This window comes from Giraffa tippelskirchi, chromosome 9 (assembly GCF_054371585.1).
Source record: "Giraffa tippelskirchi isolate mGirTip1 chromosome 9, T2T-mGirTip1v1.2.pri, whole genome shotgun sequence".
In the NCBI taxonomy this organism is placed as follows: domain Eukaryota; kingdom Metazoa; phylum Chordata; class Mammalia; order Artiodactyla; family Giraffidae; genus Giraffa; species Giraffa tippelskirchi.
In genome coordinates this window covers 1,643,901-1,659,749 of record NC_137283.1, presented here as the reverse complement: position 1 = coordinate 1,659,749, position 15,849 = coordinate 1,643,901, and the positions used below count along the sequence as shown (strand labels likewise).

The following is a 15,849-nucleotide window of genomic DNA, read 5'->3' as shown; positions in this document are numbered from 1 at the left end:
TGTGGGCAGACTCTTTACCATCTGAGACACCAGGGAAGCCCTATGATATGGAAAAGAAGATATAATTTGAAGAATTTAGTGAGGGTTACATTTGTAGTTTCTCCTACAAATTTTATTTTCTTTTATTTAGTTTTTGCCTAAAAAGTACTATCTTCTCAACTGACCAATAAAGTACTACAGTTCAGTTCAGTTCAGTCACTCAGTCGTGTCCAACTGTTTGCGACCCCATGGACTGCAGCACACCAGGCCTCCCTGTCCATCACCAACTCCTGGAGTTTAATCAAACTCATGTCCATTGAGTCCATGATGCCATCCAACCATCTCATCCTCTGTCATCCCCTTCTCCTCCTGCCTTCAATCTTGCCCAGCATCAGGGTCTTTTCAAATGAGTTAGTTCTTCACATCAGGTGGCCGAAGTATTGGAGTTTCAGTTTCAGCATCAGTCCTTCCAATGAATATTCAGGACTGATCTCCTTTAGGATGGACTGGTTGGATCTCCTTGCAGTCCAAGGGACTCTCAAGAGTCTTCTCCAACACCACAGTTGAAAAGCATCAATTCTTCAGTGCTCAGCTTTCTTTATAGTCCAACTCTCACATCCATACATGACTACTGGAAAAACCATAGCCTTGACTAGACGGACCTTTGTTGGCAAACTAATGTCTCTGCTTTTTAATATGTTGTCTAGTTTGGTCTTAATTTTTCCTCCAAGGAGTGTCTTTTAATTTCATGGCTGCAGTCACCATCTGCAGTGATCTTGGAGCCCCCCAAAATGAAGTCTGTCACTGTTTCCATTGTTTCCCCATCTATTTGCCATGAAGTGATGGGACCAGATGCTATGATCTTAGTTTTCTAAATGTTGAGCTTTAAGTCAACTTTTTCACTCTTCTCTTTCACTTACCTCATGAGACTCTTTAGTTCTTCTTCACTTTCTGCCATAAGGGTGGTGTCATCTGCATATCTGAGGTTATTGATATTTCTCCCGGCAATCTTGGTTCCACCTTGTGCTTCATCCAGTCCAGCATGTCTCACGATGTACTCTGCATGTAAGTTAAATATTCAGGGTGACAATATACAGCCTTGACGTACTCCTTTCCCAGTTTCAGAACCAGTCTGTTGTTCCATGTCCAGTTCTAACTGTTGCTTTGACCTGCATACAGGTTTCTCAGGAGGCGGGTCAGGTGGTCTGGTTTTCCCTTCCTTTTCTTCTGTCTCTAATCCTTGGGTCACTCTCAACTGTTCCACCTTATCTCTTGCATCTCCTAAATCATTAACACCTGGGGAATTTTCATAGTGTAGGTGGTTTTGCTTGGCCTTTGGTGATACCACCTATGTTCTAGCCCTGGTTCTGCCAGTTACTACCTATGCTCTTTGAACAAATTACTTCTCAAATTCCTCATCTGTGAAATGGGGATAATGCCTAAGTTACAGGGTAGTTGGAGGAACCAAATAGAATATTGACTATATCTAGAAGGTAGTACAGAGAAGGCAATGGCATCCCACTCCAGTACTCTTGCCTGGAAAATTCCATGGACAGAGGAGCCTGGTAGGCTGCAGTCCATGGGGTCGCTAAGAGTCAGACACGACTGAGCGACTTCACTTTCACTTTTCCCGTTCATGCACTGGAGAAGGAAATGGCAACCCACTCCAGTGTTCTTGCCTGGAGAATCCCAGGGACGGCGGAGCCTGGTGGGCTGCAGTCTATGGGGTCGCACAGAGTCAGACATGACTGAAGTGACTTAGCAGCAGCAGCAGCAGCAGCAGCAGAAGGTAGTAAGTACTGAATCAGTGGCCACAGGTGTTGTTGTTGTTGTTGTTGTGATTAGGTGGGAATATTTGGTCTTCCTCCTCCTCTTGGTTTCCACTTTATCCAAGCTTTATATCTCTTGCACTAGAGCCACACTTCCTTGCTGATCAACTTGTTCTCCAGTGCATTTTGCCAGACTTGCCAATGTTTCTAGACACCTGTTTCCAGTTTCCTGCTTCACTGTCTAACTCTGGGTCCAAGCCAGGACTCCACTGTTTGCTGGAGCCTCCTCCTGACCTGCCTGTGTTCACCCTGAGTTCCCAGCCCTACTCAAGCTATTATATATATTGCATCCAGGGTGATCTTTTCAAAATAGAAATCTGACAAGAAATTGTCCAAGGGGCTTTTAGTATAAAATGTCAAAATCCTTACCAATGGTGTTCACAGTCCTGTCTGGTCCAAGCCTTGCCTCTCTCTCCACCCTCACCTCACACCACTCTTGCCCTGTGCTGTCTGTGCGCTGGCCACAGTGCCCAGCTGCCATGCCACTTCCTCCCAAGTCTGTACACACTCTTTCTTCTGCCTGTAGTGTTCTTCCTACTCCATCCTTTATTCACTCCTACTCTTTATTTCAGCTCTCAGCACACGTGTCATTTTTTCAGGAAAGCCTTCCCTTAGTTATATCTGTTACCTCTTAGAACCAGGGGCCTGGCCTTCAATGTGTTTGGCACATTTGCAATTTTACAAATATACATTTGTAAATATATATTTCACAGTCATAATTCTCCCTAATGAGTCAGTAAGCTCCAAGAATACAATATTTAGCCAATATTGATTGTTTTCCTTGTTTGAATCTGTGCATGACACACAAAGGCTGATTTAAAAAACCACTACTCCCCGAGGACTTCCCTGGCTGTCCAGTGGTTAAGACTCAGTGCTTTCAATGCAGGAGGCATGGGTTTGATTCCTGGTTGGGAAACTAAAATTCTGCATGCTGTGCTGCACAGCCAAAAAGTTTTTTTTTTGTTTGTTTTAAAAACAAAAAAAAATTAAATAAAGAATACTCCCTGAATTAATGAGTAGAACTAGTTTTCCTCTCTTCATCCTAAATCCACAGTGCCTCTATAATATGGACTAATGTCATAGCTCTTTATCACTTGCCATTAATATGCCCAGCCTTTGCCCTCAAGTTCCTCTCACATGGAATGATCACTTGGCTTCCTTGCATCCAACCCAAATCCAGCCTTTGTGCTTCAGCTTTAGTGTTTCTTCTCCAGAGCTTCTGAAAACCATACTGGTCTTCACAAGGCATCTTTTTATACGTAAACTTAGGTCTCACCACCCCATTTCATACTTCATTATTTAACGAATTGCCCTGTGGTTTTATGTATATTAGCCTGTTTTCCCAGTTCACTTGCAAGTCCCATGCAGGCCAGATGGATTCTGTGTCCTCTGTGTTGCCCTGCATGGTGTGGACAAGCTGGGAAGATCATCATTGCATGTGAATTGAAAGGTTTACATCTCTGATTTGCAAAACCTTCTCATGTCACAACATAGTAAGGGGCAAAAAAGATCTGCTGAAAGAGTATAGTATACATCAAAATACTAAACTGCAAAAAGAAGTTCTGGAAAATTTCTAGAATAAAAATAAATGTATCTGGGGCTCAAACACAAGCCTAAGGAATTTTAGTCCTTGGCTTCTTCCATGGGCCCATCCTTCTGAGAATTCACAGCTCTTAGGCTGAAGGAGACAGTTAGTGTGACACAGGCACCGGAAACCTGAAATACTTTCTTCAAGGTTTAAATAAATGATAAAGACATGTCCAGTCATCTTAAAATGACTCTTTCGACCTCTACAGGCCACAATTCACATATGCTACTGTGCAGCTTTAAGCATCTTCCTCCTGTGAAATCTTTAGGGTTCCAGGATATTTACTTAATAACTAAGTTGACTTTAAATAAGCTTTCTAAGAAATATTTGGGATGAAAATTTCAGGTGGCCAAATTACTCCTATGCTCAGCCATATGAAAAACAATCCCCTCTGAAATCACTTGGAAGGTAATACCAGGAAATCATTTTCAGCATTACAAGGGATATTAAGAAGTTCAGTTGAAGTAATCTACTAGCTTGAATAAAAGAACTACAGAATGCTTAAGACTATCTGAATTGCCTCCTAACAGCATTGACGAGAAATTTATTAAGTGAGTAACCATCAAATCTTCCTTCATTACACTGTTATAACAGATGGGGTATTAATTTTATCAGTTGTCACTAAAGTAGGGAAAATAAATTTCCAAGATTGAAAAAGGATGATTCACATGTTTTTCTAAAATGTAGCATTTATTGGCAATATAGAAACTAGAAAACTCAAAAATGATTTGTACTTATAAATATCCAATGCACATTGATGGAGTAATTATCAGTTGTTAATACAAAATGTTTATATTAAGATATAAAATGCAAGGGATTCCTAAGAGTCTCTTGGACTGCAGGGAGATCAAACCAATCAATCCTAAAGGAAATCCAATCTTGAATATACATTGGAAGGGCTGTTGCTGAAGCTGAAGCTCCAATACTTTGGTCACCTGATGCAAAGAGCCAACTCATTTGCAAAGACCCTGATGCTGGGAAACACTGAAGGCAAAAGGAGAAGGGTTTGGCAGAGGGTGAGATGGTAATATAACATCATTGGCTCAATGGACATGAATCTGAGCAAACTCGGAAATAGCGGAGGACAGAGGAGCCTGGCTTGCTATAGTCGATGGAGTCACAGAGAGTCAGACGTGACTCAGCAACTGAACAACAGCACCACCACCACAATAAAATGCAAAGTGTATACAGTGAAGTACGACAGTTCCATGAACTTTTACCTATATATTCACCCATGTGACAACCAAGACAACCAACCGCATTAATACATAGAACATTTCCAGTCGAGAAGAAGGCTCCTGCCCACCTTTCCCAGTCAGACCCTACCACCTGCTACAAGGTACTGATTGTCCTGATCTCTGTCCCCATTGGTTAGATTTTTTTGGCTGTGAAAATATGTGTAAGTGAAGATATACATTGTATATCCTTTTGTGTCTGGCTTCTTTTCTCAACACTTATCCATCTTGCTGTGCATATTCATAGCATGCTCCTGTTCATGTTTGGCAAAATTCCATTGGATAAGCACACCACAATATATTTATCTGTCCTCTGTCCATGGACATTGAGGTTTTTCCAGTTTTTTTATTATTATGAATAAATATGCTGTGAACATTCTTGTACATGTCTTTTGATGAACAGAAGTACTCATTTCTCTTGTGTGAGTATAGCCAAGACTGGAATTGTTGGCTCAAGAGTGGACCTATTTGTGAACTGCCAAAAGATTTTCTCAAGTGATTGAACAATGATATATTTTCATTCGTGAAGAGAGTTTGTGTATACAAGGCAAATACTATTGCATAGTCTAAATTGTGCCTTTTGTTTCCGGTTTATTAATATGAATCAACATGTTAAAAATATATTGTTTTACATAGGCACAAAAATTTGGCCAGCTCAAGTGCTGGTTGGAATTAAAGGTGAAATGATTTTGAAAGTTTCATTGAAAAAGTTCAGCTTTACAAAAGGGTATTAAATAATTGGAACAGTAAGTTCTGACATTTAGTGAATTACTCTTCCCTTTACAGTGTTGGGAATTAATGTTTGGAGATGAAAATTAATGGTAATTTAGGAAAATGTGTCAAGAAACATGTTTGCTTTGATCAAACACGAAGGCATTGTTCAAAGCATATACATGAAAAGGGATGATTTGAGCTAAAAATAATGTTTTGTCAAATGATTGTAGCTTTTTCCTCCTATGCCTGATAAAAATAACATTCTGATATCCCAGGCCCATACCATTGTTTTTCTGTATTTTTATTTTGTTCTCATAAAGATATAGAATATTTTTTTCATGTGACCAGGAATTGTCTGCTTGCTTTCACTGTAATTTGCCTGCCCCTAATTTATAAGTTCTTTTGAAGGGAAGAAGGTGGGTCTTTATCTGTAGATAGGGATTGACCGCTGAAGAGCACTGACTGTTCTGAGCAAAGACGCACACAGAGGTTTCATGTCATGTGACTCTGAAGGTGAAATAAGAGGTAATTGTGCTTTTTCTGTTCCAGTTATCTCAAGGATCTCCAGAACCAATTGAACCCAACTTTTTCACAGCAGATTACCACTTATTGCATCATTCATTGGGTGGAAGCAGCCTGTCCTCAAATGACCCAACAGGTAACAGTCTTCAACACAGGAAATCTGGCTTTCATGAAGAAATAGGTTGTTTGGATCAACAGCTATCCTTAAAAGATTATCTTCAACTTAAAATGAAAGGCGAGCTTATTTTGACTATCTGCAGTGACAGTTGGAAGGGACATACAGTAGGAATCTAGAAATTCCCTCAGAGTTATTTTACCCACTTGTGACAGCTTCCTCCATCATTTATTAATACCATAAGTGAACAGAATCTGTGTGGGTAAATCGAATTTCTTTTTATTTCCTCATATCTGTTGATGGGAAATCAAATGGCCCAAAGCATCCAAGGACATAAAAAGCAGATATGAAGAGTTTGAATAAAACAGAAAATTTGAAACTCACCTGAAGAATCCAAATCAGATGTATTTGAATTTTGTGTGTGTGTGTGTGTGAAAATTTTATGTAGGGAGGCAATATAACATAGGAATTAAAAGCACGTATTCTGTAAACCTGGATGCCTACATTCAAATCTCAGCTAAACCACTTAGTAGTAACTGACCTTGAGAAAATTATTTGACCTCACTGAATCCCAGGTTTTTTGCCTATAAAATGGGAATAGAAATGGTACCTACATTTTAGGATTATAGCAAGGATCAGTGTAACTATATAAATATGCTTAGCCAGTATGTAGGGACTCAGCATAAGGACCTCCTTGTGATATTTGACCCCCAGAAGAGATCTTCAAACTACTCTGAGGTTACAGAATTCCTAAGTAATTTTTGAATCCCTATAAACTATAGTTATATCTCTCAGTAGGGCAGACAGATGTGAAGCTTTTATGGTTAAATGAAGACTTTCCATCTCCTCAGTCAAAAAGAATCTTCAAGTCTACTGTACTTTTGTTGTTGCCTAATTTAGGCAAATCATGTCATGTATTAATTATCAAACTTTCCCTAAGACTTGGACTCCTGGGATAAGGCTAACCTGGGTTGGTACAATTTCATTTAAAATTGTCCCTGAGAAATCTCTAAGATCAAAATAAACTGTTATCTAAAGTCATTTGCTTTTATTTATTTGTAATTGAACTACAGTTGATTTATAATACTGCATTATTTTCAGGGAAATAGCAAAGTGGTTCATATATATATATATATATATTCTTTTTTCAGATTGTCTTCCTTTTCCATTAAAAGTTATTACAAGATACGGAATATCCCAGTGCTATACAGTAAATCATTATTATTCATTTTTTATATAGTAGCATGTATGGGAGCTTCCCTGGTAGCTCAGCTGGTTAAGAATCTGCCTGCAGTGCAGGAGACCTGGGTTCTATCCCTGGATCGGGAAGATCCCCTGGAGAAGGAAATGGCAAACCACTCCAGTATCCTTGCCTGGAAAATCCCATGGACAGAGGAGCCTGGCGGGCAGCAGTTCATGGGTCACAAAGAGTCAGGCACGACTGGTGACTAACCTGGGTCACTATGTGTCTATTAATCCCGTATGCCTAACATACCCCCCTCTCTTTCCCCTTTGGGAACCAGAGGCTTGTTTTCTGTGTCTATCAGTCTGTTTCTGTTTTGTAAATAAGTTCATTTGTATTATTTTTTAGATTCCACATATCACTGATATATAAAATTTGTGTTTCTGACTTACTTTATTTAGTATGATACGGTGTATATATATATATATATATATATATATATACACACACACACACATAGATATATACACATACATACATACAATGGAATATTACTTATAAAGAGGAATAAATATTGCCATTTACAGCAACATGGATGGATCTAGAGATGATCATACTAGAGTGAAGTCATCTGCTTTTACAAGCATCCTCCAGGGCAGGTTGGTCAGTCACAGGCCAGATTTCTTACCACAGCAGACCTGCTGAGTGGGGAGCTCTGTTGAAAATCTCTCAGTGGCCTGAGAGGGAGTTGACAGGCTCTTCCAGCAGCTGGATGCCTCACCCCAGAGCGGACAAGCTGTGTCCCTTGTCATGGCAGAAGGGGCAAAAGCAAAGAGAGCAGAACCGAGGAGCACTTCGGGCAATGCCTTTAAGCTGAACTTGAAAAGCAAGCTGCCAGGACTCATATCTGCATGCATCCTCTTAATCTTCAATCACTTTTCTCTCTCCTAAGTGGCAGGGGAACTCCCAGGCCTCCACATGAGTAAGTGTGGGTTGACTGGAGTGGAGACTGGCCAACATTACTTTGGGTGGTATCGGGGTAGTCAACGTGCTGGTGTATCATACTCATGCCAAACCTCAAAAGAATTATTGTCCTCCAATTTCAAATATATTTTCCTCCTGGCAACCATAGGAAATGGTCAGATCTTTGATGTCGTCCACTGGCTATTTCTGCTTTCCTCTGAGAATTTATTCTCTTTCTAGAACATATCTACTCTTTTTGCTGATGGATTGGGGAGAGTTTCTTTCTTTCTTTTTTTGCTTATCAGGAAATTTATGCTTAGAATCACTCTTCACCTGTCCTTAACACACACACACACACACACACCCCTAACTTAATTGTCCAATTTACACCATGAGCAATTCCTATAAATCTTGTGTATTATTTTGTGACCACCACCCTAAAAGCCAAGATAATTTGGAATGTGTTTGTAAGTACTCATTTTCATCACTAAGAAACTGACCTGTTTTCATTGCATGTGAGTTCTGATTGCCAGTAAAACTGAAGAAAACATGAGCCAAATGTCAGACTTTTCATAATTTATCTGTTTCCAGGTCTACCCTCTAGCTTTGATTTGGAGGAGGGGATAACGTATGAACAGATGCAGGTGAGGTTTTTGTACTGCCTCTGAATGATTTTATTTTGTTGCTTTTAATTCAGTACTAACCTGATTTTTTTTTTCAACTTTAGACTGTGATTGAGGAAGTCCTAGAGGAAAGTGGCTATTACAATTTTACTTCTAAGAGGTGAGATCTAGAAACGTGAAAGTTCAATATAGAACATTGGATTTAATTTCTCTATCCTTGATTCCAGAGGTCCCCCCCCATCTTTTATTTTAAACACTTTTGTAAAATAGCTTGGCTCAGACTTGATACAACCGTGGGTAGAATGTATGTTCCCCATCTTTTGTATGGGTGCAGCTGCTGTATTCTTAGTTGGAAAAGAGTGATAGCTTAGTAGTAATTTACTCCCATAAAAAATGAACATAATGAAATGGAAAAGTATTTCTACATTTTTAAAAAACTAAACATTTGTCCCATATTGGAAGAGCCATAAACTCAAATTTCCATAACTAAAACCTACCCATTATTTGTATAGAATGCAAGGGGGAAAATCCACCTAAACAAAGAATCACTTCTGGTGAATTTAAAGAATGTTTGTGGGAGAAGGATTTGTTGTTATGTGTTCCCTTTTGCTTACCCTAAATAAGAAACTTCAGTTTACTGGGGCTGTGTGTTAGCTTCTAAAATAATCATCATTGGTGCTCTAAAAATATACTCTATGTTATCAATTTCATTCAATTCTGGATTTCTGCAATTTTACTGATGGGCACAGTTTGGGGCAAAAAGATTTGAGTACAATTAGTTTATTTGAGAGGCCCGAGAAACTCTGCTAGAGGATTGAAGAAATAGTTCAATAAATCCTTCATTTTAAGCAAGTTACCATTGTGGTACATGGGGCTTGATCACTCTGTGGAAATCTGAGAGCCAGTGGAGAACATGTGCTTCGGTTCTCGCACTTGTAGACTGAGGAAGCTGGGCTGGTATTTATCTCTAATTTCTGTTAGTCAATTTTTGAGTCCTTTTTCCCCAGGAGATGTTAGTTACCTGGCATTTCTGGCCTTCTGTAAAGGTGGACACAGCAGATTCTAGAGGCCAGAGAAATCCTCAGGAAAAGAAATTCAGATGTTGGGAATTGGGCACCAGGTTGGCATGTTTGAAGTACTTTGAATGTGGAGGTATGGACACTGATTTTGTCTGCTGCACATGAGCTGTCCACTCATAACAGAATCACCACATTGTACCATGAGTAACCATTTACATGTCCTATATGACCAAAACTGCTTTAGGAGGCATGGTTCTATGGAGTTTATTTTCCCTAATTAGCCTTTTCTTGGAGAAGGCAATGGCAACCCACTCCAGTACTCTTGCCTGGAGAATCCCAGGGACGGGGGAGCCTGGTGGGCTGCTGTCTAGGGGGTCGCACAGAGTCGGACACGACTGAAGCGACTTAGCAGCAGCAGCCCTTTCTACCTGGATGAACTGCCTTCCTGTCTAGCTAATGAAGCTATCTGGTGACCACTATTTAAATTATTCTAGAAATCTTCCCCAAAGATAACTATTAGCCATGGAAAGAGAAAGAGGTCTCAAGAGCATCCTATCAAGATCATTATATGGAAATTAGATTCATTTTTCAGGTTAGTGCAGCCTCCAACCTTTTTTCCTTCCCTGTTTCAATGAATTGCTCTTATGAATCACAGATAAAATTATCCAACTGCTTGCTCTTTTAGCTTGATAACATATTTCCAAAATACTATCATTATATGTTCAGTTTTGTTGTGATTTGTAACTGCAGAGAAATGATGACTTATTCTTTTTACCAAAGGTATATTGTTGATAGAAATCACCATATCCATAATCACTCACCTCCTCCCATCTCTGGAGGGATTTTGAATTTTCTTTCTTTCCTCTTAGTCTGAGTACACCCAGCCTTCCATGGATAATACAAGTGTCTCTGTTCTTTACGCTTGGCAGCTTATTATTTCAAGTGCCCTTGGCTTGCAATGGGGCAAAAGTTATACTAATCACTTTTTTAATATGCATTTTCTCAAAGACTCAGAATCATGGGCAATGAATACTTCAAATTTTTGCAGGAAGTCAACTGAATATAATGAAAAACCAGGTGTGTCAGGAACTTAGGAAAGCTCTTACAAGAGCTCTTATTTTTTTCTTTTTAAAGAATAATTTCAGTCTTATTTTAAAATTTATTTTTATCCTTTTCAATTCTACTATTATTAAGTGTTTTTTTTAAAAATCAAACATTGGGACTTTCCTGGCGATCCAGTGGTTGAGAATCTGCCTACCTATGCAGGGAACCGAGGTTCAGTCCCTGCTTTGGGAAGACTCCCCAGGCCACAGGGCAGCTACGCCTGCCTGCCACAGCTACGGAAGCCCACGCGGCCTAGAGCCTGTGCTCTGCACCCAGAGAAGCCACCGCAATGAGAATACTGCACACTGCAGCTGGAGCAAGCCTGTGTGTGGCAGCGAAGACCAGCACAGCCCATAAATAAATAACTTTTAAAAAAGTCAAGCATTACTTCTACTTCTAAAGACATATTCCTCTACTAAAAGAAATTGCAGATTTTCTTCTTATGGTAAATAGATAATAAGATGCTGTGCTGTATTTAGTCACTCACTTGTGTCCGACTCTTTGAGACCCCATGGACTGTAGCCCACCAGGCTTCTCTGTTCATGGAGATTCTCCAGGCAAGAATAGTGGCGTGAATTTCAACTCCCTCCTCCAGGGGATCTTCCCAACCCAGGGATTGAACCCAGGTCTTCCACATTGCAAGTGGATTCTTTACCATCTGAGCCACTAGGGAAGCCCAAGAATACGGGAGTGGGTATCCTATCCCTTCTCCAGGGGATCTTCCTGACCCAGGAATCGAACTGGGGTCTCCTGCATTGCAGGCAGATTCTTTACCAGGTGAGCTACCAGGGAAGTCCAGATATTAAGATACGTGATAAAAAAGGTGAAAAGTTATTTATGGTTATTCTTGGAATCGTGACTAGAATACGAAGATATGATTTAAATGATCAAGTTAAAGCAATATATGATGGAAATGACATCAAATGTTCTTAAAATGCTCCAAATTAAAATGAATCATCCACTTTGAAATCTGTATAACCATGGTACTCCCTTTTCAGTTTCTAATGGCAGGGATAGAATATATAATTGGGGGAAAGCGTTTTCATGCTTTACTAGTAAAAATAACCCTGAGTTGTGCTTAACGCCATTACTTGTTTACTGATACTCCCAATTAATTTCCAACAAATAAGTCAGACTCCACATGGAAAGACCTAACACTTCATAAACTGAAAATGCTCATAATTCCAAATATGAATCAAATTAGCTGTGGCAGTCATGATTTTCCCATAGTCAAAGGGTGAGAGTGAAAGTAGCTCAGTCGTGTCCTACTCTCTGCAACCCCGTGAACTATACAGTGCGTGGAATTCTCCAGGCCAGAATACTGAGTGGGTAGCCTATCCCTTCTCCAGGGGATCTTCCCAACCCATGGATCCAACCCAGGTCTCCCGCATTGCAGTCAGATTCTTTACCAGCTGGGCCCGATTGCAGGCAGATTCTTTACCAGCTGAGCCACAAGAGAAGCCCAAGAATACTGGAGTGGGTAGCCTATCCCCTCTCTAGCAGATCTTCCCGACCCAGGAATCGAACTAGGGTCTTGGATTCTTTACCAACTATCAGGGAAACCCTGACTGAAAGGGTAGTGGGTGCTAAATATCACGGAACATGTACGGTAATTAGAATCAATACTTAGAATCAGTAGAGTCTGTTTTCCCAAATAGGTTTGTAAATGTGCAGTATTATCAAAGATGACAACAGATGTTCCCTGAGAAATAAAGGGAAATCCTGAAGGTACATTTTTCTGTTTTGGGAGAATGTTGATACACATGACTATATTGAAGACTTTGAGATATACTATAGGAAAGAAGTCTGTTTATCTTGTTTACCCTAGTGATTCTTCATATTTTACCTGTAACACAAGTTAAGATAGCCTTCCTTAGAATGTGGTTTGAAAAATGAAACACTGTTTTAACTACTCCACCGGTATCTACTCAGATCTGCTATTGTTATCATCATCCTAATCTTCATCATAGTCACCATTGCAAAATGTTATTAAGTGATCTTGACTACTCACCATGCAGAGAGAATTACATACATAAGTCCTGTATATTATTCAAGTTTCCAACTTAAGACTGTCAGTCAAACCTATACACATGTCTATAAAACATCAAGACAGCAATTAAAGCACTAAGCCATGATATGGCACATATCAGCTTATATTACAGGGGTCATGTTTAGTTAGAAATAGAGAGATGCCATTTTTGAACTGAAAGCCATTATCTAGCTACTTGCTCTCTTTGGGGAAGATACATAGGAGTGTTTAAATAATGGTGGGGCTTCTTGGGCAAAGGGTAGGAAGACTGTCTCAGGCACAGCATGCTGCATTAGTTAAAGAAAGAGGTAACGGAAACAGCACAGGAAGCCCTAACCCGAATGAGGGATTTGGGGAGGGGAAGTAGGACTGAGTTGCTGCTGCTGCTGCTGCTAAGTCGCTTCAGTCGTGTCCGACCGACTCTGTGCGACCCCATAGGCGGCAGCCCACCAGGCTCTGCCGTCCCTGGGATTCTCCAGGCAAGAACACTGGAGTGGGTTGCCATTTCCTTCTCCAGTGCATGAAAGGGAAAAGTGAAAGTGAAGTTGCTCAGTTGTGTCCGACTCTGTGCGACCCATGGACTGCAGCCTTCCAGGCTTCTCCGTCCATGGGATTTTCCAGGCAAGAGCACTGGAGTGGGGTGCCATTGCCTTCTCCAGACTGAGTTGAGAGTGCAGTGAAAATAAAACAAGGTCAAAACAAACTGGGCCAGCCTTGAAAAGTGACAGTGAAAAGTGTTGGTCACTCAGTCATGTCCAACTCTTTGCAACCCCATGGACTGTAGCCCACCAGTCTCCTATGTCCATGGAATTCTCCAGGAAAGAATACTGGAGTGGGTAGCCATTCCATTCTCCAGGGGATCTTCCCAACTCAGGGACTGAACCTGGGTCTCGTGCACTACAGGCAGATTCTTTATCATCTGAGCCACCAGGGAAACCCAGGAAAGCCCTAGCAGGGCTCTATTTGTGGTCATTTGCAGGGTTGTATGATTAAATATATTTTTGTTGTTCAGTCGCTCAGTTGTGTCCAAGTCTTTGTGACCTCATGGACTGCAGCACGCCAGGCTTCCCTGTCCATCATCATCTCCTGGAGTTTGCTCAAACTCACGTCCATTGAATTGGTGGTGCCATCCAACCATCTCATCCGCTGTTGTCCACTTTTCATCTTGCCTTCAATATTTCCCAGTATCAGAGTCTTTCCCAATGAGTTGGCTCTTTGCATCAGGTGGCTAAATATTGGAGCTTCAGGTTCAGTGTCAGTCCTTCCAATAAATATTCAGGGTTGGTTTCCTTTAGGACTGACTAGCTTGATCTCCTTCCTGTCCATGGGGTTCTCAAGTCTTCTCCAGTACCATAGTTTGAAAACATCCGTTCTTTGGCACTCGGCCTTCTTTATGGTCCAATCTGTACACGACTACTGGAAAAATCATAGCTTTGACTATACAGACCTTTATCAGTAAAGTGATGTCTCTGCTTTTTAATACACTGTCTAGGTTTGTCATAGCTTTTCTTCTAAGAAGCAAGTGTCTTTCAATTTCATGACTGTACTCTCTGTCCACAGTGATTTTGGAGTCCAAGAAAATAAAGTCTGTCACTGTTTCTATTTTTCCCCATCTCTTTAGTTCCTCTTCCCTTTCTGCCACTGGGGTCGTGTTATCTTCGTATCTTAGCTTATTGATATTTCTCTCAGCAATCTTGATTCCAGCTTCTGATTCATCCAGCCCAGCATTTTGTATCATGTACTCTGCATCTAAGTTAAATAACCAGGGTGACAATGTGCAACCTTAATATATTCCTTTCTCAATTTTGAACCAGTCTGTTGTTCCACGTCTGGTTCTAATTGTTGCTTTTTGACCTGCATACAGGTTTCTCAGGAGGCAAGTAGAGTGGTCTGGTATTCCCATCTCTGTTAAGAATTTTCCACAGTTTGATGTAATCCACACAGTCAAAGACTTTAGCATAGTCAATGAAGCAGAAGTAGATGTTTTTCTAGAATTCTCTTCCCTTATCCATGATCCAACAGATGTTGGCAGTTTGATCTCTGGTTTCTCTGCCTTTTCTAAACCCAGCTTGAACATCTGGAAATTGTTGGTTTCATGTACTGTTGAAGCCTAGCTTGAAAGATTTTGACAATTACCTTGCCAGATTATGAAATGAGCACAATTGTATGGTAGTTTGAACATTCTTTAGCATTGCCCTTCTTTAGGATTGGAATGAAAACTGACCTTTTCCAGTACAGTGACCACTGCTGAGTTTTCCAAATTTCCTGGCATATTGAATGAAGTACTTTCACAACATCATCTTTTAGAATTTGAAATAGCTCAGCTGGAATTCCATTACCTACACTAGCTTTGTTCATAGTAATGCTTCCTAAGGCATACTCAGCTTCACACTCCAGGTTCTCTGGCTCTAGGTGAGTGGTCACACCATCTTGATTATCTGGGTCATTAAGATCTTTTTTGTATAGGTCTTCCATGTATTCTTGTCACCTCTTCTTAATATCTTCTGCTTCTTTTAGACCCATACCATTTCTGTCCTTTATTGTGCCCCTCTTTGCATAATATACTGCACAAAAATATATTTTACACACATTAATATTTAGCTTTCTCACCGGAATGATACCACCTAGCTTGCCTTAATTATATCACTGTTGTTATGAGAGTAAAACTGTTCAGTTTTGTGGGTGAATAGAGGATGAGCATATCATTCAGGGCCTGGCAGGCTACAGTCCATGGGGTTGCAAAGAGTTGGACATGACTGAGTGACTGAGCCCAACACAGCACAGCACACATTAATATTTTATTTTTTAACAATGAAATATGTGTTGAGGTAAAAAGAAATTATTGATTCAACTTGCTTTGCTTTCAAATAGGCATTAAATGTACAAGCTACTTTGGATAGGCTTTAATTTTTCCACTATAGAGTTATCGGTTACTATTAAGTTTAT

General features: G+C 40.2%; 1 protein-coding gene across 50 annotated transcripts in view; it reads left to right on the top strand.

The window, feature by feature from the left end:
- The window catches only part of NEK10 (NIMA related kinase 10), a 249,969-nt gene that overhangs the window by 209,017 nt on the left and 25,103 nt on the right, over positions 1-15,849 (top strand). For 35 of the 50 annotated variants that reach the window (XR_014065243.1, XR_014065246.1, XM_081529548.1 and 32 more), the window contains 3 exons: positions 5,895-6,003; positions 8,720-8,772; positions 8,856-8,911. Coding sequence is in view for 48 of the 50 variants with exons in the window: in XM_081529548.1 (XP_081385674.1) it covers positions 5,895-6,003; positions 8,720-8,772; positions 8,856-8,911 (218 nt within the window). In the remaining 2 variants the exon portion in view is untranslated. Of the gene's footprint in view, positions 1-5,894; positions 6,004-8,719; positions 8,773-8,855; positions 8,912-9,797; positions 9,908-12,532; positions 12,603-15,849 lie in introns of those variants that run through there. The other 15 variants (XM_081529529.1, XM_081529553.1, XM_081529530.1 and 12 more) reach the window with 2 other exon arrangements.